Below are 22,713 nucleotides of genomic sequence, written 5' to 3' on the forward strand. Positions count from 1 at the left end.
CTCTCCAGCAACACCAAGTGCCCTCATGTCTTCCCTCACGACATCCATCAACCTTCTCCTTGGTCTTCCTCTCGCTCTCTTGCCTCGCAGCTCCATCCTCATCATCCTTCTACCAATATACTCACTTTCTCCTCTGGACGTGGCCAAACATCGAAGTCTGCTCTCTCTAACTCAACCGGCTTGGACCCGTTTCTTCACTTCCTTACCACACTCACCATTGCTCTAGACTGTTGACCCCAAGTATTTGAAGTTGTCCACCCTCGCTGTCTCCCTCTTCCCGCTCCACCTCTCTCCTTTATCCACATATATTCTATCCCACTTTCATTCCTCTCCTTTCCAGTGCATGCCTCCACCTTTCTAACTGTTCTTGCACCCGCTCCCTGCTTTCACTGCAGATCACAATGTCATCTGCGAACATCATGGTCCATGGGGATTCCAGTCTAATGACACAGTGTAGCTCCTTCTGCCCTTCTCTGTACGGCTCCATCAAAGCCCTCAGGGAAAATAATGCATCTGTGGTACTCTTTGTAGGCATGATAGCATACTGTTGCTCGCAAATACTCACTTCTGTCCTGAGTCAAGCCTCCACTACTCTTTCCCATAACTTCATTGTGCACATCACCCTTGTTCTTAAAATGGGCACCAGCACACTTTTCCTCCATTCCTCAGGCATCTTCTATTGAACCAACTGGTCAAAACTCCACAGCCACCTCTCCTAGATGCTTGCACAGGAATGTCATCAGGACCGACTGGCTTTCCATTTGACATGATCCTCTTTAACGCCTAACTTCCCCCACCACACTTGTCTCTTCTGCTCTTACTTTCCCATGTTTTGGTTGTGAAAGTGGAGATGTGAGCCAGCTGCTGCTCTGTGCAGGGACTGATCTATTTTATTAGGATACATGGTAGTGGGCCCCCTACAAATCCGTTCTCAACCATTTGCCGTATCAGCTTTAACGGAAAGCTATAATGTAGTACTATTGTAAAAACAAAATATTGTAATGCCATCGTATGAGGTCAAGGATGACACCGTCGCTGATGCACTTCAGTCACTTTTTTTTACCTCGAGCGGTAACGGAATGCACATTTATACGAGAGCTGCTATCAGCTGCGAGCCGTGCCCGAGCACTTCACAACTGCCAGCCAGTCAGCGGACCTGCCCTTAACAGCCAACCACTCAAGAGTTACAGATATTACAATCTATTACAATCTAATTGCTCGGATTGGGTTCAACAAAGTTGAAGAATGTCAAAGTGGACCCTCATCCTTTGGATTCCCCCATGGGCCTCATGTGCAGCTGGCTAAAAATGGAGGAGTCTCTCTCTTTTAGGGACAATGACCCCCCCCCCCCCCCATGGCACTCCATCCATGACCACCCCTCTTTTTATGCTTTTCTTCCGAGGGACTGTAATCTGCCACAGAGAGAGAGAGAGAGAGGATGAGGATAATAAGTGAGGGAGTGAGGAGGCGGGACTGTCACTGGTGTTTTATGTTTGAACACAGACAAGGAGTGGTCACGTGGGCTGACATGATGAGCAGCACCGCACGGAGTTCTGGTTTTCTGGAGGAGAGCTGAAGTGAGGATTGAGAATTTTTGGGAATACATCCTAAATCCAGCCGTCTCCCGTTGGACGCCATGGGGGGCTCCCTCAGCCAGCACGGGAAGGGTTCACCTCGCAAGAAGAGCAGCATGTAAGAGCAAGCCTCCGTTGTCTTTGTTTATTTTTTTGTATTTTTTTTTTGGTGTGAGCTTGATGAGGATGCGCGAAGAATTGCGGAGTCATGGGAGGATGCAGTTGACGCAGCAAGAGCGGAAGATGTTGATGTCCGATGACTTGCTTGGAGCTCGTCGCGACGCTCGAGCGGAGGAATCAACGTGACCTTCCAGTTGACTGTCATGCTGTCGGCATTAACACACCTTGTGATTCCTTCCCTGTGCACTGTTGTATTGTTTCTTTTTTCTTTTTTAGAAGCGTTTGTGCAAAAACTGCTGCCGGTGGTTTTGCACCTTAGACTTTTAATCATAGCCTACATGTGTTAGTTTATTTCTTTGCGGAAAGAATGGTTGCTTCTATTTATTTGAAAGCCTGCTGAAGAGGTTATGAAGGCTTCAAAGCGCTATGCTCCCCTTTTATTTGTCTTTAATCGCTTTGTCCCACCGCAGCTCATCCCAGCTGTGCTTTTAACTATAACTGTGCCATGTACTGAGATTAAGTCACACTATGGAATATCATAATCATATTTGGTTAACGGTTTCAGTCATTGAGAAGCAATGACTATACTAGCCTATACTAGTTATACTGTACGATGTATATCTAAACTTACATTTCAGAGGGAAGTGACCTGGATTTGGAGTTGATTACTGTGGCGAACATAACTGCGTGGCCTAAAAAAAAATCTCTCTCCGAAAAGAAATGCACATTATGAATACATGAGGACAAGCACGATGGTTGCATTATGCATATTTAGAGACCGACGAGGCTTGCTGAAAAGAAAGTGAAACAAACCAATGAATACTTGGGGCTAATAATCTTCCACAAAAGGATGGTGAGGATTTCTTATGGTTAAGTGTAGTCAAATAGGCAGAGAATTGTCAAATAGAAATGGATTCGTCGTGAGCTAAATTTAGAGGCCGAGCGGAAGGGGTATGAAGTCTTTAAAGTAGAGCAGCAGGACAGGGGGGGGGCGTGTTGTGCACGCATGTGTGCACAAAGCACTTGCACTATTGTCGAGGAAATGTGTGCTCTGGTGTCCCTGTTGTAGTCACGGACAAAAGCTCAGTTGGTGTCTTTATGTTCACGAGCCCTCCTCTTTTTGGGGTCAAAATGTCAAAGTTGGTGGCATTACTTCCTCTTAACATACTGTGGCTTCACACAAGTGAATCTAAACTAGGTCAATTGTTTGTTTTTAGTCATGGGTGGATACCTACCGCCATCCATCGCCTGATGATCAATCTCGTTTTCTGAAGGAATTAAGAACAGAGATTCTTGACTTCCAAATGTATACATGTAGTTAAAATGCATGGCCACTAGATAGCAGCACACTGCAATTGTTGAAGTCAGTAAATACAGTTCAATCAATCAAGCAATCAATCAAATAATCAATCGATGAACTGGAAAATTAAGGTCTCCTTTTCAAGGGTAATCTGGCCAAGAAGACCGTAACAGAATGAATGCACATTCATATGAGAGCAGCTCATTAGCATTACCAAAATGATTTCGATTTGCGAAATTCCAGAACAAAATGATTTTTTTTGAAGAGGCCATTTTTCATTTTCTGCAAAATCAGAAGTTTACATACAAAGATGATTATGCTGTAGGGAAAATCCAGATGATGTAATTTCTATGGCAGCTTCTGATGGATTTGTTGACGTTTGAGTTAATTAGCGCCATACCTGTTGAGGTAAACACACTGCCGGTAAACTTGGTGTAACATCATGGGAAAGCCAACAGAAATCAGGCAATCAATATATCAGGAAGAGAATTGTGGACATGCACAAGCCTGCTTCATCCTTGTAAGTCATTTTTCTGACTCTGACTTCAGCAGGTTGTCAGGGTGGGCTTGTAGTGGGTCAGCCAACGAGAAATGTTGATCTGAAGGTGGCGCTAGAAGAGCGCACTGATGCCAGGCGGGTCCGTCTTCCGTCATCACCACAGTGGGATGGGGAGAGAAACAATCTCTGACATTTGAGAAGCTTCTCTAATTCTCTCTGCACAGTCCACACACACACACACACACAATTATCACATCCAAAATCTCATTTCTGTGGTGACTAACACATCTGTCATTTCTGCTTTATTATTAGCTCATAATAAGCACACATGGTGCTGGTGCTATCAGTCACGCTGTAATCGATGATTAAGGATGGACATTCTTGCTGGATTGCATTGTACATGTGACCGCCTGTGTTTCTCTTACACTGTATGTATATGTATAATATATATATGATATTACTGAGTGTAAGAAGGCAGAGTAATCGTGAGGGTTTTTTTGTTTGGTTTTTTTTAACCTCCCCCTCTGTGAGCTATTTGTGGTCTCACGGTCTTACATAAGAGCTGTTTCTGCTGCCTCCCTACATTTCTTATCGCTGTTTTAGCCCATTCTGCTTTTTGGCGTATGTGTGTGAAATGTTAAGCTTTGTGTGTCCGTAGGCACGTTTAAACTAACAGAGCGCGTCTTGACATTGATGTTCTTTTGTCAGTTTTGTCCTCTTCAAGACAAGCCAGGTCGCTCTCCCTCAGCTGTCCTGACTGACAGAATAACAAACGAGAGGAAGTGAACAATGTCAGACATTTTGAAGGGACACATTATTTGCCTCACTTTCATTGTGGGTAATAATCCCCATCTGTGCAATTTCATCACAAATTGAACAAGGGCACTTTCTCTGTGTTCACCAGTGCGTGGCATTATTTGTGAGCATGTTGGCGCACAATACACAAATACGACTATGCCCAATCCTACCTTGTCTTCGTAGCTTCTTTTTAAACATTACTTGTCTCATATTTATGCTGTTAACAGCAATTCAATAGTTGTTCCTGTTGACACTTGTTAAATGATTTCACCTTGGTTTTGTTGGTTGGTGATGGGTTATGTTTCGAAAGTGTGGATTTCATCTGGCCTAGTTTCCGTTTCTGCGTGCGTGTACATGATGCGAGCACGGAAAAGCCTCCGCTTACGTAAGTGAGTTATGATCAGTGCGAGCGAGCAGGCAGGAGAGGTTTTGTCAATGTGACGCGCTGTTGTTGTTAAATGCGGGTTTTCTGTGTTGACATGTTTGCTGTCTGCCCTAGATGTGGACAATAGACCCTCTGTGGCTGTGGCCAAATGAAAGGACTTCATTAGCATTTCCGACAGAGCCTACTAAGGAAGGTTAGCATTAGCATGGGCAAATAATAATGGTTTGGTTTGTAGTGTTCCTGAGTCAAAAGTGGCAATATTTTTTTTTAATCCAGTGCCACCTGAGGGATCGAAGGTCACGGGCATTCGATGTTGGTTGAGCAGCGATGTCCCCAGATTCTCTGAATCTTTTGATTGTATTATGGACCGTACATGATGAAAACGCAAAATTCCTTGCCATTGTGTGTTGGAATATTCTTAAACTGCTGGACTATTTGCCCGCTCAGTTTTTCACAAAGCGATGAACCTCGTACCACCCCCACCCCCCCTCCCTCCTTTTATGCCCCATCATGACACACACTTGTTTTCAATTAACCTGTTCACCTGTGGAATGTTACAAACAGGTGTTTTTTTTGTTTTTTTTTGGTTGTTTTTTTTAGCATTCCTCAACTTTCTGAGTCTTTGCTTGCCCCTCTCTGAGCCTTTTTGGAACGTGTTGCAGGCATCAAATTCCCAAAATTCATCAGTTTGAATTTTGAACATTAAATATCTCGTCTTTGTAGTGTATTGAATATCGGTTGCGGAGCAAAGCGGCTCTGGCCGAGTCCTGGGCAGAGAAGCTCTTTAGAGGGGGTTATTGTGTAAATGACTGTAAACTGTTACGTAACAGTGGGGCGGAAATGCACAACGGCGAACAACAGAGAACAAATGATTTACAAATGTCATGCTCTTGGTATAAAAGCAATTAAAAAGTCACTTTTGCATAATACAGTGGGTACAGAAAGTTTTCAGACCCCCTTAAATTTGACACTCTTTGTTATATGTTATATTGCAGCCATTTGTTAAAATCATTTAAGTTCATCTTTGTCCTCATTAATGTACACACAGCACCCCATATTGACAGAATTTTTTTTTTTATTGTGGACATTTTTGCTGATTTATTAAAAAAGAAAAGCTACACCTTCATTGGAGTTCAGCTGTGTTTGATGATACTGATTAGGAAAGCCACACCCCTGTCTACAGAAGGCCTCACAGCTCACAGTGCACGTCAGAGCAAATGAGAATCGTGAGGTCAAAGGAACTGCCTGAAGATCTCAGAGACAGAATGGTGGCAAGGCACAGATCTGTCCAAGGTCGCACCAAAACAAATCTGCTGCACTTAAGGTTCCTAAGAGCACAGTGGCCTCCATAATGCTGAAATGGAAGACGTTTGGGACGAGCAGAAGCCTTCCTCGAGCTGGCGGCCGTCCGGCCAAACTGAGCAATCGGGGGAGAAGAGCCTCGGTGAGAGAGGTCAAGAAGAGCTCCAGAGATGCAGTCGGGAGATGGGAGAAAGTTCTAGAAAGTCAACCGTCACCGCAGCCCTCCACCGGTCGGGGCCCGACGGAAGGAAGCCTCTCCCCAGTGCGAGACACATGAGAGCCCGCATGGAGCTTGCTAAAAAATACCTGAAGGACTCCCAAGATGATGACAAACAAGATTCTGGCCCAGCCCGAGCCCTGACTTAAACCCAAAGGAGCATCTCTGGAGAGACCTGAAAATGGCTGCCCACCAATGTTCACTATGCAACCTGACAGAACTGGAGAGGATCCCCAAATCCAGGTGTGAAAAACTTGTTGCATCATTCCCAAAAAGACTCACGGCTGTATTAGCTCAAAAGGGGGCGTCTACTAAATACTCAGCAAAGGCTCTGAATACTTGTGGCCGCGTCCCTTCTTTTTTTTCTGTCAATATGGGGTGCTGCGTGTACATTAATGTGGGAAAAAAATGAACTCAAATGGTTGCAATATAAAAAAGAGTGAAACATTTAAGGGGGTCTGAAAACTTGGCGTACCCATTGTATGCCCCCTTTAACAAAAACACTCAACCTTTTTTGGAAGATGCGTTGCCAAATTGCGACAAAATGCTAAAGCAAAAGCAAAACACAGCAAAATGTCCCACAAGATTTGCTTGAGGTCTCGCTCGATGTGCTGGCAGCTCACGCGACGTTACGGATGATGGCGCTTCCAACTCTCTCGGGATTTCGGAGGCACGTTTTACCCCCTACGTTTTGCTTCAAATCCAAATCCCAAGAGCTCCGTAGCATTGGCATGAAAAACTTTGCCAACCCTTCTCGCATCAAGTCATATATTGTATATTGCCGCACAAGAATGTCACAAAAAGTGTCCGTTGTATGAGTGGCAACAGGTGCATATACCGGTTAATGATACCTTTGTTGCGCCTGTCACTCGATGTCACAGATGAACAAGGATACTTTTATCTGTGGCAAAGCAAAGCAATTCTTGATGAGCTCGCACAGCCCAGTGGTTGGCTGCCCTGGAGACTGTCGTCATGTCATCAGAGGAGCACTCTTATTGGACGTTTAGTCAGGTGACGGCGACGAGACGCTATGACATCACTGGCGTCGTCAGTGCTCTTCTGCTTACGGTTTCGCCTTCGATCAGGGCCACCGGTTTCCTCAGTGGAAGCATTCACAGCTCTATTCCACTTCCTGTACTCGTGCAATGAGAGGTATTAGTGACGAGTTTATGTTTTCAAAACTCCCCACATGATTTGCTTGAGGCCAGATACATTTCCTTGCCGCTTCTAAGAGCTCTTCTAAGATTATGCCGTCATATAAAAAGACGTCGACGTCCACGTATGCACAGTAAAATTTCGATTTGACGTCTTTTCCATCCGGTTTGGTCGTCTGTCCCGGAGTAACCCGAGTCGGTTAAAAAAGAAAAAGAAAGAAAAAAGCGCAAGCCTCGCCTCTCGCCCTTGACAAGGAGGGGAGGCGGCACCACGAGGAAGGGAGAGGCAGACTTCAGACTCGTGACGAAGTCATGCAAGCGCGAGCGAGCTGCGTCTGATGCGCCGCTAATCTGCATCGGCGAGCCAAATCCGACGACTTTTCCCTGCGCAGGATGGGAAGACGGGGGACGAAGCATAGAGCGCATATGTTTTAGAAGCCGCCCTTGTTTGGACCAGGAAGAAGCAATCAGGAGGAGGAAGAGGAACCTGCTTTTATTGTTTGGAGTTCTTCCCTGAAAACCTCGTGCGGCAATGTCCTGGCTGTCTCCGGTCCAGTGGGCCAAATGGACGTGGTCAGCGGTGACGGGGGGCTCGGGAGATGACGCGCACAGTAACGACAAGTAAGAGAATAGGACAAATACAAATACAAATAGAATAGAATAGAGAAGAGGCCGATAGGCTACAGGTAGGCCTGGGCAACACAAAGATCGCATCTGGACTGGAAATAAACAGTTCATGGCACGCTCTTGCGTTGATGTTATGATGTTATGATGTTATGCCTGAGTCACCCTGACAGGTGGACACACGCGCATGCGCGCGGAGGCTGAGCTCCGAAAGGAGATGAGATTGTTTCCAACGTTTCCAACGTTCTATTCCAAGATTTTGCTTTGGAATCTTGGCTGGATTACTTTAGAAATTGGAGTTTTGTCTTACTCATCTTATGTGCTCCATCGAAGTCCAAGTTAAAGTGGATGTGTGTGTGTCTCTCTCTGTTGTTACGTGTGTAAAAGAAGAGGTGCACGGTGTCTTAGTTTGGTTGCAGAATATTTGGGGGGGGGGGGGGGGGGGGAGCCACAGTTTCCAATCCTTTCGTTCCCCTTCCAGTTTCTAAGTAACCATCCAAGATCGCAGCCATTGGGGCCATCACTGGGATGGGCGCCAGTGTGTGTGTGTGTGTGTGTGTGGCAGAGGGCAGAGGATGCAAGTGGTCTGCTTGGACACTTGGCTTTACTTCCTCAACTCCCCCCTTTCTCTGACTTCCGACTTGAAACAAAATAAACTTGTTTTGATTTGAACGCCCCTGTCTTATTGTTTTTTTGGTTTTTTTTTGGTCATTCCAAGAAAAACAAGAAAGCCAAAGCCCAACACTGTTAATTCACTTAGCATGAAAAAACCAAAACAAAAACTCCTTCATGTGTTTTTCTGCTCTCTGCTTCCATTTTTTTTTTTTTTTTTTTTTTTGTCTTATGTGAGTGTTAAGATACAAAAAGTCAGCAGTAGGAAAGATTCACGCATCATAAATTTGGCTTGGAGCTGAATTTTCCGGCACGTCTTTGGAATGCTTGAGAAATGTCAGCGATGACTTTCGGACCTCGTGCCCAACCTTTTTTCCGGTGACAAGATGAAGGCGCTGTGTGATTTCTCTGAGCTCTGATGTGCGCTCGGCGTTGGAAAGCAAGTAAAGAAAGCTCTCAGTCGCAGATCTCGGCTCGGGGGCTTCTGCGCAGAACCCAAACGAATGCAAGAGATTTGCGAGATTTGTTCCGTTCCATGCCACGCCACAGCAAATCATTGCTCGTTTCTCTCCATACAGTTCCGACTCCGAGGGGACCTTCGAGACCCCAGAGGCGGAGTCTCCGGGTGTCGTGAAACTGCTCTCGGACGCAGGTAATACTGTATTAGTCAGCTGTTCTTATCTGACTTTCTCATAGGTCACATCTCTGCGTTGCATCCACACCGATTATTCATTTCTATTCCCCTTAATATTTGGACTTGTGCCGCTCCGATTGCTATTGACAGGCCATCTTAACGAATAAAACATTTGACTGTGTAGAAAGGGTGACATCTCCTTCACCCATTTATCTTTTCTCATGGCTTCATCGTCTTGTGTTTATTTACTTGCCAATGATGTTTTTCAGGTCGAGGCCCTTATAATTACAAATCCATCTTTCTAGTATTGAGCTGACATTCAAACCCCGGATCTCTTGGCTGTGAGGCAGACATGCTCACCACTAGGTCACTGTGGACAAAGGGCTTTTAGGCAATATTTCATTAACTTTCTTCAAAGTCAGAAGTTTACATAGAGTGGGATTTCCTATGCCTTTACAATTTGCAAAACCCCAGATGATGACGATATGGCTTTGGAATCTTCAACATTTGAGTTAGTTAGAGACACGCCTGTGGACGTATTTGACCTAGAAGTCATGGGAAGGTCAAAAAGAAATCAGCCAAGATATCAGCATGAGAATTGGGGATTTGCACAAGTCTGTTTCATCCTTGGGTGCAATTTCCAGATGCCTGAAGGTGAAACAATTCCCCACAAATCTAAACAGCATGGGAATTTCCAGCCATCATAACATAACGCTCAAGAAGGTGACGGCTTCTGTGTGCCAAAGATGGAAGTGCTTTGGTCTGCACACGGGCTGAAAGGACACTCAGGAATAAACCGTTACTCCAGGAGAGCAGTGTCCCATTATTTTGAGGAAATAGGATCTTTGATTGGGCAGGTGTACCTACTGAGGTGTATGTTCAGTGTATTTAGTAAACTGTGAAAAGATCCAAGACTAAAATGCCCAAGCAAATGCTGTTCATCTGAATTCGAGTCTGTTTTGAATAGATTTGTAGAATGAGGCCACGCCTATTCTACTAGATCCTAAAATGATCCTGTTTCGCGTCTGATCCAACCGGTCTGCCTTTCTGCCACGTGTACTTCTACTTAGTTGAGTAAGATTGTCTTTGTTCAGAAATACGAGTGTACTAATGACATGGAAGCCTCAAGAGGCTCCGTGGACATTATTTTCTGTTTTCTTTGAATTCGCTACGAAAGGAGGCAATAAAGGCCAGTGTCGGCCACATGGTGCTGTGCAACTGTGACTGGGTGGGGCTCCTCTACAGCTGCTCCCTCTCAAAAGGGCGTGAGCGCCCGAGAGCGCCCGGGAGATGCGCCGTTATTCACTCACAGTGAATGTGACGGGTTATTGTGGTTTTATTGTCGTGCGCACTTTCTATCAGCGTGAATGGGGGGGGGGGGGGGGTATTTTTAGCAGTTTCGTATGCTCCGCACATGAGAAGTATGACTCAACGGAGCTCGGCCTGCTGCTGCGGTTGTTAGCTTGCTGTTAACAGGATGTGAAGGCTACACCGGAGGAAGCCTGCAGCCGTTTTAAGTGTTCTAACAGGAGAAGGGAGGGTCACCGTGACAAATAAAAGTGTAATAGCCAGTGGACCAGGAGCTTGATGGATTTCAACTCGATGGCCATAACGTTAGGAACATCTGCAAAGTTTGGATCGGTAGTAATATAACAATTGTACCTGAATATTGGAAACAGCTCTCACTGTGATGCAGTGCAGTTGTACACCGCGGCAAACGGCCCTTCTACGACTTCTACGTGTATCTTTGGAAATGCAGAGTTTATTTGTATTATAGATTTCAAATATAGAGTATAAGACAGCATACAAAAACAGTAAACAAAAAGGAAAGTGGATTTTAAATGCAGCGTTTGAATGCAGCTCTTGTATGGGATCTTGTCCAGTTCAGTCAAGGCAGGCATTCCTAATGAAGTGGACCACGAGTGTATAACATGTTCTATAAGAGCGCTTTTTCTCCCTTTGCTGATATGATAGACCAATTTGTCCACAAGAATTCCAAGCGGGCTGAAGTTGACGCCCTCAACAACCCGACTGGCTCATCCGACAACAGCAGCAGCTTCGCTCTTAACCGGAACCTCGATCTGACCCGAACACCCGAGGCCTCGTCCCGGTCAAACGCCGCAGCTCAACCGCAACGACCTCCGTCTCTGCCAGTCCACTCCCCGCTAAGCACACCGGATCCTTCAGAGGTGGACGATGAGGCGCCCGCGATCTGCAACCCGAGCCCAGACTCGAAGCTCTTATCCAGCCGTGACCTCGCCGCGCATCGCGACTTGCTAAACGGCAACGTGAACTCTGATTGTGCAAAAGCGGCCTGCTACCCGCAGGGGAGTGTGGTCAGCAACGGCATTATCACGTGAGTAAAGAAAGAGAAATGTTCACATTGTACTGACGTGCGGTTACTGTCGACTCCTCCCGCTGGACTGTGACTCCCATTTTCAAGCTGAACAAACACAGCTTTGTCTCCAAAGGCTGCTGGGAGCAACAGTGAATGCGCGCTATTGTGCGCAGTGAACCTGAGCACATCAAAAGTGTGCGTTTGCTTTTTTGCGTATCTCTGAATGGCGGCCAGGTCCACCAGCTCACAAGAACCAATACAGTAGCCGTCCAATTTGAACGCCGCTCATCCCGTCGAGAGTTGCGGGAACTGGAGTCTATCCCGGCTGACTTTGCGAAAGGCGGCCTACTCTCTGGATTGGTCGCCTGTCAATCACAGGGCACACAGCGAAACACAACAGTCCGCACTCACGTTCGCAGCACCGCTGAGTGGGAACAGGAGCCGTGCTACTACTGCCACCGTGCGTGCAAGTCATGCGAGTAGCGCAATAGTTTTATTTAAAAAGATTTCGGCCTTGGTGATTGGGGCTCAATATTGCAAAGACATTGGTCAGTATGATGCATTACAGTTCTAATGTACAACCGCAAAAAATGGCAACTCATCCATAACTTTCTGGAAAGTGCATCATTTATGTAAAAGCAGATTTTGTGTAGGTGTCCTGTAGGTTTATGGTAGTGGCACAGTATTGGATGCCCTATGTAGAACTGCAACCAAATACGCTCCAGCAGGATTCAAAAATGATTGATGATGGATTAATAATGATTGTATCATCATCATATTGACTTGATTCATATAATTGTGAATATTAACACATTAAATATACTGGTGCTTGGCAGTTAAGGTGTAGATTGTCTCCCTCTTGTGGTGCTGTGATTATGTTGTGCTCAGGCAAAAAAATAAAATACAATAAAATAAATCACCCCACCGAATAATAAATCTTTAGAATAGTGTCATCATTGTGCGTGATGGTATGCGCGTGCAAAACAAGACGACAATGCAATAAGAATATGATAGGTTAAAAAAAGTTTGACATTTACACAGCACAATCACACCACAAGAGGGAGCCATTCTACAGTACAATCTAATCCGACTTTATTACAATTATAGAAAATATTGACGAATGCCTGCTCTGGCCTCAGGTAATGTAAGTCAGGTATATCATTGTATAATGTTACAGTTGTGAATATTTATCAGTTGATATTAACATAAGCGGTAATGACAAATATTGTCGGAAATTGGAACGCTGACCTCAAGTTCAACAATGAGAATTTCTTATCCTATCCTATCTTTACGAAATGTAAGAACGTGTCCACTTTTTATTTTCTTCTGTTTTTGTATTTACTGAACCTAAACATAATTCTATGTTTGTAATGGACTCACCAGTCCATCAAATATTCAGACAATGTGTTCTTTTTTTTGATTAATGAGCATTTTTTTAATGAGCCGTGCGCATAACATCTGAAAAATTGCTGTCTCCTGTCAACCTCCGCGCGATCCTACCAAATGATGTTCTCCTTTCTCACATGTCACTCATCTTTTTTTTTTTTTTTTTTTTTTTTCCTCTGTTCATGTTCAGTAACTCGTGCAAAGTAAAGCCGGAGCGGCCGACGCAGAAGGACCTCAGCGGGCAGGTGAGGATGGCTGTGCTCAGAAGTAGCAACATCACCAGCTTGTATTCTTTTGGTTTTACTGCTGGGATTTCCTCTTGATGAAGGACGATGGCCACGCTACTGATGAGGAGAAGTTGGCCAGCAGCTCGTGTGTCAAAGCAGACCAGGACCAAAGCAGTGAGCAAATGAATCAATCCATTCTGTAGCTGTTGTGACCAGTAAGTAGTCCCAGTACTTTTGTACGGACACACTGGTAAATAGCTCCGTCATTACGCCCGTATTGTCCCAGCATCAGATAGCTGTTAAAGTTGAGTCAACATGCTTCAGCTTCCTTCCACCCCCCCCCCACCCCCCCCTCCCCCCCCCCCACGTGGCCTTCTGGGGCAAACAATCGGTCGATCAATCCGGGACAGTGAGAAGGTCATTAGTCCTTACTGTCACACATACATCCGACATCAATGATTAACTACTGCGGCTGCGGTAGCACACTGTCAGTCATGTGCGCTGTGACTGTACAGCGCAGTCAGGCCTTATCTGCTTGACAAGACAAACAATCCGTAAACGTATTCACTCGGAAGATAACGCGGCAAAAGATCCCTTTGGACGATCAGGGAAAACCATCGCTTTTCAAGAAACCCAAATACAAGTTACATAAGTTCGGTATCCATTTTTGTTTTGAATGCACATATTAAGTCATGGGAAAAACAGTCAACAGCTTGTAATAGATCCCCCTTCATTACCATTGTGTTAGGATGATGTTTCATTCCAGTTTTTGTCGTCCCTAAAGTGAATTGATCTCTTCCAGTCCAAGTCTGCCATGTGACTTCCACGCCAGAAGGGCCAGACATCGGCGCACTGGTGAGAAGAACGGCACCTATCTTATTCCCTTGGATTTCTTTCAGAATTTAGTCGAAGGTCACGTGACCTTAGCGCCAAAGATAAGCTCGGTGTTCCCAAACGCTCAAATGCAAGTGAGTACTGCCGCACGAGATGGCCGCACTTTACGTGTCCTATATGTTTTGTAAGTACTTCAAAATAGACTCGGGGTTAGGGGCCGCCACGGTATTGCTAAATCAATCAAGTATTTCTAAATAATTCATCAATGCCAGTTTTCTGTTAATTACACTGTGTACAAATCATTCGCACATGTATGTAAATCCTACATTACGTTTTTGCAACCAGAAAAATCTTTTGTAATCATTCATCGACATTTGCTCATTGGCTATTTAGAGGGCACTCAAGTCGATGGGGTTTTCTCTCTTTGGTAAATGTATTTTTGTTGTTCTTATCCTTACGTCGATAGTCACGGCATATCCCCATAACTCTGCTCAGGTGACAGACGGATTATGATTATCATCGGGGGGAGATTAGAACGGGCCTTTTCTAATCTGAGGAAGGGCACAGGCGGCATGGCGTGGGGGGAGGGAGGTCAAGGGCCGAGAGGTGAACAAGGTTGGGAGAGAAGCAGAAATGTTTCCGAGACACATTTTGTTTACAGTCAAAAGTCATTTATCCAAGAAATGAAAATCCTTTTTTTTTTTTTTTTTTTTGCTGTTCACTTATCCAAATAATGGCCCTTGAAACGAGTCTCCTCTCTCTCTTCATATGCATTCGAAAGGGTGTTCCACACACGACGACAGTATGTCGAGGTGCTGTACGTACGTGGATACGCCGACTTCAGCAACCGTTTGCTTTTCCTCCGCCTCTTGCAGCACAACGACGACCCGAGTAAGTGGAAGAACAAATCGGAAGGAAGTGCCACGCAGAAAACGGGAAGCAAGGTCCTGGACTCCATCTGCATCAACGAGGAGGAGAAAAAGGCCGTTCTGACGCTAATCAGAGAGGAGGTACAAACTCGAATCCATTTAGACGTTCCACGTCTGATCACAGCTTTTTTTGGCGTGCGTTTTAGATCATCACTAAAGAGGCGGAAGTGAACGACTGGAAGAGGAAGTGTGACGACGGCAGACAGGAACTTCACGAGATGAGGTGAAGACGACGACCGGCGAGACAGGCAGACGCGCAAATGGCACACAGATAACGTTTTGGTGCTTTTACAGGAAGATTGTCTCAGAATATGAGAAGACAATTGCTCAGATGATCGGTGAGTAACATGTGCATATTATTACCCGAAACCAAGTGGTTATTTTCCACTTGTGTTCCATGGCTTGCCTGTGGGAAGAATGTGCTTGTGTCTTTCCATGTTTTGATGTTTTGAATATTTTCTAGTTCATTGCTCGTGATGAACATTTCCTGCCTTCACCGTTGTCCATGATTTCCCCACTGTGCACGTCTCTCAGAGGACGAGCAGAGAAACAGCCTGAGCTCCCAGAAGGCTTTGCGTGCCGTCACCATGGAGAAGGAGGCCGCCCTGACAGACCTCAACTCGGTGGAACGCTCCTTGTCTGACATTTTCCGGCGCTATGAAAACATGAAGAAAACCCTGGAAGGCTTCCAGAAAGTAAATGCACACATTTGTCACAGTGTCTTCATATATCTCCTACGCTGGGATCAGCGTGTCTCTGTTAAAATATTTCCGCCACCGGCTGGCGACCCTAACCCTACGCCTCTGGTCGGCAGAGCGGTTTTTCCCCCGTGTGTCACGCCACAATCCCGTGTCCCGGGAATTCTGTTTCCGGAGAAGTAGCAATGAATCATTCGTTCCTCGAAGCAAAGTCAAAAATGACACGGACTCGGGTTTCCGTTGGAACGGAGGGCTGCGGTTTCTCCGCGCAGCAGATAAAGAGCGGCGAGCGACGGAGGGAACCCTTGAGCAAATAAATGCATCCTTGTCATTTCTCCACAGAATGAAGAGGTCCTGAAGAAATGTGCTCAGGAATATCTGGCCAGAGTCAAGCAGGAGGAACAGAGATACCAGACACTCAAAGTCCACGCAGAGGAAAAGCTCGACAAGTAAGAGCTGCCTGAAATGAAATGCGCCGTTAACGACGCTGTGGAAAAATGGCAATTTTCCCCGATCAGGGCCAACGAGGAGATTGCTCAGGTGCGCACAAAGGCGAGCTCCGAGAGCTTGGCGCTGACCGCCGGCCTGAGGAAGGAGCAAATGAAGAACGAGTCTCTGGAACAAGCCCTGCAGCAGAAGGCAAGCAGGCGCAAACGATGACTTTTGGTGGAATGAACACATTGTCATTGCTTCCTGTTTGTGCAACAGAATCAAGAGATCGAGGAGCTCACTAAGATCTGCGACGAGCTCATCGCCAAAATGGGAAAAGCGGACTGAGAAGAGCTCCGTGCGGCTCGGCCGCGACTTCCCACCGATGAGATGCCGAAAGTCCTCCCCCGTGCCAGCTGGCACCTGAAGCTGCCTCGATCGACGCAGGTGTCTCCTTCCGCTTCCTGTTCTCAGATTTTGCTAATCGGGTCGTCTGTTTTGATTGCATTTTGCGGACCCCTGGCGCTTTCGGCCGTCCCCGCCAGTGGACGACGACGACGACGTGCTCGCGGCTCCGCTGAAATTCCCAGCAGCTTCAACGGCGGAACTGTCATGCGACTCCTCCGGCAGTGTGACGTCAAATTGAAGGTCGCTTTTGACTCATTGTCGGACGTACACGCTCAGAGAAGCCAACGCGAGGGTTGTTTTGTGTTAAGCACCAATCTGAATAATATATTCTTCCCACCGACTCGCGGGAGGCAAAAGTGGTCGAAGCTGCACGACAACACGCGAGAGCGGCTTCAAGGCGGTTCGGGAGGACAATGGCGTCCGAATGGCTTTCCGCCGCTTCAAATCTCCCGCAACTTGACTACAGCGTTGCGATTGCACATCATTTGATCAGAGAAATCAAAACACAAGATTAAGACTGACATCATGTTTTCCTATTCGACACCGCAGCCTTGGCCCGACATGGAACTCCGTAGAGAGAGCGAAAAATCCCAATTTGGATCAGCACCAAATGTACACCCTCAGAGATAGCTAGCAATATACCTTTTAATGTTTGTTGTCGGCGGAACGAAGGCAACAAGATCGATCGATCGATCAATATCGCGAGTGAAAAACTGGCCAAAGACCCACAGCGGGGTTTAACAACAAGTTCCGTTGGGACTGAAAATAAATGAATAACGTTGTGGCAAAAAGACTTGTGGCGTGCTGACTGTTTTTGTTGTGGTTACGTTACATTGGTGAGCAGGCCACTTCTGGGCTAATGCAAATTTAGATATATATATATATATATATATATTGTCTGTGACACATGGCGCATTTGAGTGGGTTTACCTGCCTCTCGCTTCCGTTTGCTTTACACTTTGTTTACAAGTGCACGCTCACAACCGTATTCTATTTGAGCTGTTTTTGAGCTATCTTGTTGTTTTTTAAAAGCCTTTTGAATGAATGTGAGTGCAGAAGATCTACAAAGAGCACCCAGCCCAGCATGAACTGAGAGTATATTTGTTCAAATAAAAATGCAGTTAGCCTTGTAAATTCATTCATAGCACAAACCTCCGATATATGACACACTGCCGCAATGTCCGAGTCTTGCGTTTGCACATTGAAGACTTCAAAGAGAAAAATTAACAAAAAGATATCATTTGTTCTATTCTGGGAAGCTGTTTTGTGAAGACACAATTTGAAATGGTGCAGTTCCTTCATGCAAGAATGGTAATCACGTTTGATCTAGTGATCCAAAGTCAAATTTGTTGTGGGTACAGCAAAAGCAGGGAACTTGACACACACACGACGTATACAATTCTGAACCACATGAAATGGCGACGACTATCCGACACGAGACAATATCGGTGATGTGAACATGAAAGCGTTACAACAAGGAGAGGAACTTTTTTGCATCCGTAACAATTGAATTCACGATGAGAAAAGGGGCTTCAAAAGGTTTCTCCGTCGCTCTTTGCCGACTGAAACTCAAAGCGTCACCCTCGCAGCTGTTTGTTTGGATGGCCACCGCGTGTTGTTGTCAGTATGTTCGATACGTCACAACTTTGACCTCCACGCCGGTGATGGAGGGTTGTGTTACCTCCACCCACAACCTCCCTGACGGAAGCTCGAGTTCTTTGGAACATTATCCATCAGAAGAAAACTGTTCATTAAAGCTTGTTTTGTTAAGTCAATTAGTGCAGGCTTCTTTCTGGCTGTGCAGCATAAATGGAGATTAGCGAGATTAGACTCGAATGCCACGAGTCGCATTCCGAGGTCTTAACGCGTCCGCCTCTCCATCACTGCCTCGTCTCATCCCCGCCGCCATGAAGGCTCCTCTCGTCCTGCTGCTGCTGCTCGCTCTGGCTGGCCACAGTAAGTTTTGTTCGCGCCGTGTTGGTGGGAAACCTAAGCGAGGGTTCAACTCGCTGACGCGCTTTAGCAGGGACGTTAAGGGGCCCAACATTTCTGGAAACATTTTCAAGTACAGTGTGTCATATTCATTAGGACAAAGGTTTTTTTTCTAGCGATTGTATCTTTTCATGGGACAATACTGGAAAAACACAAAATGGGTACTTCTGTTTGAGGATGCCCCACAGATGCTCAGTAGGGTTTAGGTCTGGAAACATGCTTGGCCAGTTTGTCACCTTTACCTCCGGGGCTTCTTCAGAAAGGCGGTAGTTGTCTTGAAGGTGTGTTTTCGGTGTCGTTATCACATATCGATACGTCACAGCACTTGTTGGCATTCAGGGTGCGCTCAAAGAACTGCCGCAATCTGAATTACACTTCATCTTGGTCTCATCAGACCACAGGACATACTAGCAGTATTCTATAGCTTGAGTCGACTTTGCGCGTCATCTCTAGAAGAGGCTTCCTTCTGTGACGACAGCCACGCAGACTGACTGGATGCATTTTCCTGGTGTATGGTCTGAGCCCTGACAGGCGGACCTCATCTATCTTCCAAAGAAAACCGCTGAGCAGTAAGCGCGCACGCAACTTCTTTGGTCAGCCATGGCGAGGCGAGGCGAGGCGAGGCTTATTCTGAGTGGAATTAAACCACCATACGGTCTTGGCCACTGAAGCTCAGTTTCTGGGTGTTGGCAATCTTCTTATAGCCAAAGTCATCTTTATGTAGCGAAACAGTAAAACAGTACAGGGACGGTACATTTACACGGACTACTTTATATTGCAGCAAAGTGTCATTTCTTCAGCGTTGTCCCATGAAAAGATGTTGAATTAAAAAATTTTTGTTTTTTTATGTGAGGGGTGTACTCACTTTTGTGATGTACTGCACTTGTGCGTGTATAGTCATCAGCAGACATCCATGCGAACTTGTATCCCCCCCCAAAGTCTTATTTTTGGTGTCACTATTGATATATTAGTTTGCTCTCTTACGCTACAAGATGCCTCAAAAGTTGAAGTTCTCTTTATACTCCTATTCATTTGCACAAATATTTCCGTGTGTGTGCAGTTAGGCTGCAAACATACACCGGCCACTTCAATAGGTACACATGCACTATCTAATGATGTCTAAGACGACAAATGTGATAATTCTCAATGTTTGGTATTGTGGTTGTAGTTTACCATGGTTGAAAAAAAACCAACCCCCCAAAAAAACCTTCATTGTAGTCTAGTGGATGTTGTTGGATTATGCAAATGTGCCTAATGAAGTGGCCGGTGAGCGTGCATGCTTCCTTTCGAATCAGGTGTTCTCCCCTGTTCTGTCTGCAAAGGCGACGCCCTCAGATGCCACACGTGTGCGGCATCCAGCGAGGACGACTGCAACAAGCAGGGCTCCGCCTCCTGCCCGCAGTACGCCGACGCCTGCGCCACCATCTCCGGACCCCGTCAGTAAATACACAATCACGCACATGCGCACGTTAAAGACAAAGGCGTTACTTTCGAGAGGTCAGCAGGACACTGGAAGCTGTCACGGGCTGGCAAGGCCTTCCCTGCTTTTCGAAATACTCCTTCCCAAAAGCATAGTCCGACAAATGAAAAATCCAATTGGATTATTTGACAAATATCTATTGAAGCGGTAAGAGAGTACACTGGCACGTTTTGGCTGGTGTGTCTGCCTCTGGGAAGCTTTTTCTTTGGAGTTTAAAATGGCTTACTTTAACCGGGTTCCCTCGCTGTACCTTGACATAAAAGACAGTGCGGGTCGTAAATCCAAGCTGCGCCTTTTCTAGCCAGCTAGCTAGCCTGCTGTCTAGCTCGTCGGCTCTTGTCATGTTTTACGCTGTGTCGGATCAACTTTCTCCCATGAATTCTTCGATTCATTTGGCCCCTCCAGCGACGGCGCCTTTCAGCGCTTCAGCTGTGGCACTTCTCTGAGCTAGGCTAATGCTCACCACCTTTCGCAGAGATCTTGTTTTTTGGTTTTTTGTTTTGTTTGTTTGGTTTGTTTTTCAACGAACTTTAGCTTGGTGCACATGCGCAGAAACTACTGGATGTGCAGTGAGTCCAAATGGCGTCAGCCATAAGCAAAGTTGAAAAATCGGGAAATAGTTTGTATTTTCTTCAATAAATGTGGCGCCTGTCGCATGTTTGTTCTTGGATTCATTGTGAATTGAATCAGAAAATGCAGTGCCAGATTGAGTCGCCGCCCTATTCATTATTATCCGAAGCACTGGCCTACGGTTACCAATTCTAAAACCTAAATTCTATTTGTTCAATAAAATCACATGAATTGATACCCCGACCGTCTTGGTTTCATAGCATTTAATTTGGCGGTTTGGGATGTTTTTTAGCCTCTACGTGCTGCCATGGCAATCTAATCGGGGCCTTCAGAAGCAATAGCATTGGCTTGATAGCCTAACTTAATCAATTACGGCGTTGCAACGGTTTCTTGAACCAATTCCATTTCAAATTTGCCTCACAGGCCGCAACCACAACCACATCGGCTTTTGTTCCCTTTTCTGTTCGGATTAGGTCAGAGCGGGCCGAGATGGCGCTCGAGCTCAAATTTCCCAAAATGTCGCAAACAGCGTCGCTCTTGACGGCGGAACTTGAACCGTGCGACGTGTCTTTCAGATACCGTGCTCAAGTCGTGCACCTACAAGGCTTTCTGCGACAAAGCTCACGGGAGCAACTCTGCGGCCAAGATGGAGTGTTGCTACGGCGACAACTGCAACGGTCCGTACAGGAGCCACAGTCAAGGAGACCCGCACCGCAACGGCACGCCAGCGCTGTCCCGCGGCCGTGTCGTCCTGCCGCTCGCTGCCGTGCTCCTGCGTCTGTAAACGATGATGTTGATTGTATTCGCCCAAACCTCCTATTACACCATCCGTCCATTCACCCACCCTGCAGCGGAGATTTCTTTTTTCTTAACCACCTCTTGAATGGGTTAGGGTGAGTCGTTGCATATCTGTGTTTAGGCATTGGAATGGTGTGGATTTACAAAACGGTGTTATTTTGAATGACAGCCTTCCAAATCTAGTTGTGGTGTTACCGGTTGTTACATGGTTGTTTGCATCCACCAACATGGTGCCCGTGGGCGTCAGGTGGCCCCAAAGACCACATGAGTACATAGTACATGTGATGGATCTGGCCTGTTCTAAAAATAGCTCACCGGTGAATTCTGTAGAAGTGCTGATTTGAAAATGTAAACAATTGCAGAGATTTCTAGAAATAAAGTGTTGCATATGGATATTTACCAGTTTCCTACCTTGTTAAATCATTGTTGATAATTATTGTGAGAAATCATTGACATCATCAGTGTCTTTAGATGACTATCATTAATCATTAATAATAACATAATGAAATGTCATTTGAGCAAACGTGTTCATCAAACCGGCAACCCTTTTGCATTCATCACTGCCCAAGAAGTAATTCTCAGTTTCACAAACATTCGACACAATTTCAAACCACGTTGCATCCGTATTTGAGTTGAAAAGGGCGGTGGGGTTTGGGAATGACTTTTTATTGCTGTCAATCAAAAATTCAATCCGTTTGTAATTTCTTTTTTTAATCTTTCATCTCTTAAGGTTATAGAATTTGCAGGTGAGTAATATTAATGAAGCCTTTGCGCAGGGTGATGAGTTATTTTTCCCTCAATATTGCTGTCTCCTTTCTGAAAGGTGTTTGGTGCTTTAATTGTTGACGTCTGTCTGTTCACTTCAAAGATACAGCGATAACTCTGCTTTTTGTTCTACACACGTGACTTCATAATGCACTCGACTTGACTGTGTCGTGCTTGTGTGACATTTCCAACCCTACGCTGGATGCAAAAAGGCCCGAGGAGAGAAATGTGGAGCCGAAGAAGACCTGCAGTAGAGACAAACTTGAAGCGACAGGATATGAAGTCGGCGAGGTTGGATCTCAGGCCCCGATCGGGTCATATGACGTGCTACCACTTCCTCTTAACAGGAGGTCACAGCTCCGCGCTAAGCAAAAGACGAGCGTATGGAAGACGCTATTGCAATGTCATTCATAAGCCACGTTCCTCTTAAAAGGTAATTAAAGCAAGTATTATTATTGACACTTCATTTTGGCTCAATGAGCCTCCCATACAAGTTGGCTCCATATCCACCACCACAATTGAGAATAGGACAAACAAGACGTGCATTGTGGAGAATTTCATCTAATATGACTTTCACCGTTCAGGAGTTGCAGATGTGTTACACCAACTCAATTTCAGAGGCTCAACAGCATTCAGACTA

General features: G+C 45.7%; 1 protein-coding gene across 5 annotated transcripts; it reads left to right on the plus strand.

The window, feature by feature from the left end:
* Window positions 1–1,479: 1,479 nt before the first annotated feature.
* On the plus strand, window positions 1,480–21,707 carry LOC133475373 (transforming acidic coiled-coil-containing protein 1-like). 5 transcript variants are annotated; one of them, XM_061768124.1, is made up of 16 exons: window positions 7,600–7,970; window positions 9,164–9,237; window positions 11,194–11,575; window positions 13,134–13,188; window positions 13,272–13,344; window positions 13,973–14,025; window positions 14,880–15,014; window positions 15,080–15,156; window positions 15,228–15,271; window positions 15,468–15,628; window positions 15,974–16,080; window positions 16,150–16,270; window positions 16,340–18,424; window positions 19,521–19,554; window positions 19,756–19,896; window positions 21,086–21,707. In XM_061768124.1, the coding sequence occupies exons 1-13, from the start codon at window positions 7,882–7,884 to the stop codon at window positions 16,406–16,408; spliced, it is 1,440 nt and encodes a 479-aa protein (XP_061624108.1). In that variant the 5' UTR covers window positions 7,600–7,881; the 3' UTR covers window positions 16,409–18,424; window positions 19,521–19,554; window positions 19,756–19,896; window positions 21,086–21,707. The 5 variants fall into 5 exon arrangements, with proteins under 5 accessions (XP_061624109.1, XP_061624108.1, XP_061624107.1 ...); XM_061768123.1 differs by having other exon boundaries at window positions 19,783–19,896; XM_061768125.1 differs by lacking the exons at window positions 7,600–7,970; window positions 19,521–19,554 and adding an exon at window positions 1,480–1,692 and having other exon boundaries at window positions 19,783–19,896.
* Window positions 21,708–22,713: the final 1,006 nt, after the last annotated feature.

The sequence above is a fragment of the Phyllopteryx taeniolatus genome, chromosome 3 (genome assembly GCF_024500385.1).
Source record: "Phyllopteryx taeniolatus isolate TA_2022b chromosome 3, UOR_Ptae_1.2, whole genome shotgun sequence".
Taxonomy (NCBI): domain Eukaryota; kingdom Metazoa; phylum Chordata; class Actinopteri; order Syngnathiformes; family Syngnathidae; genus Phyllopteryx; species Phyllopteryx taeniolatus.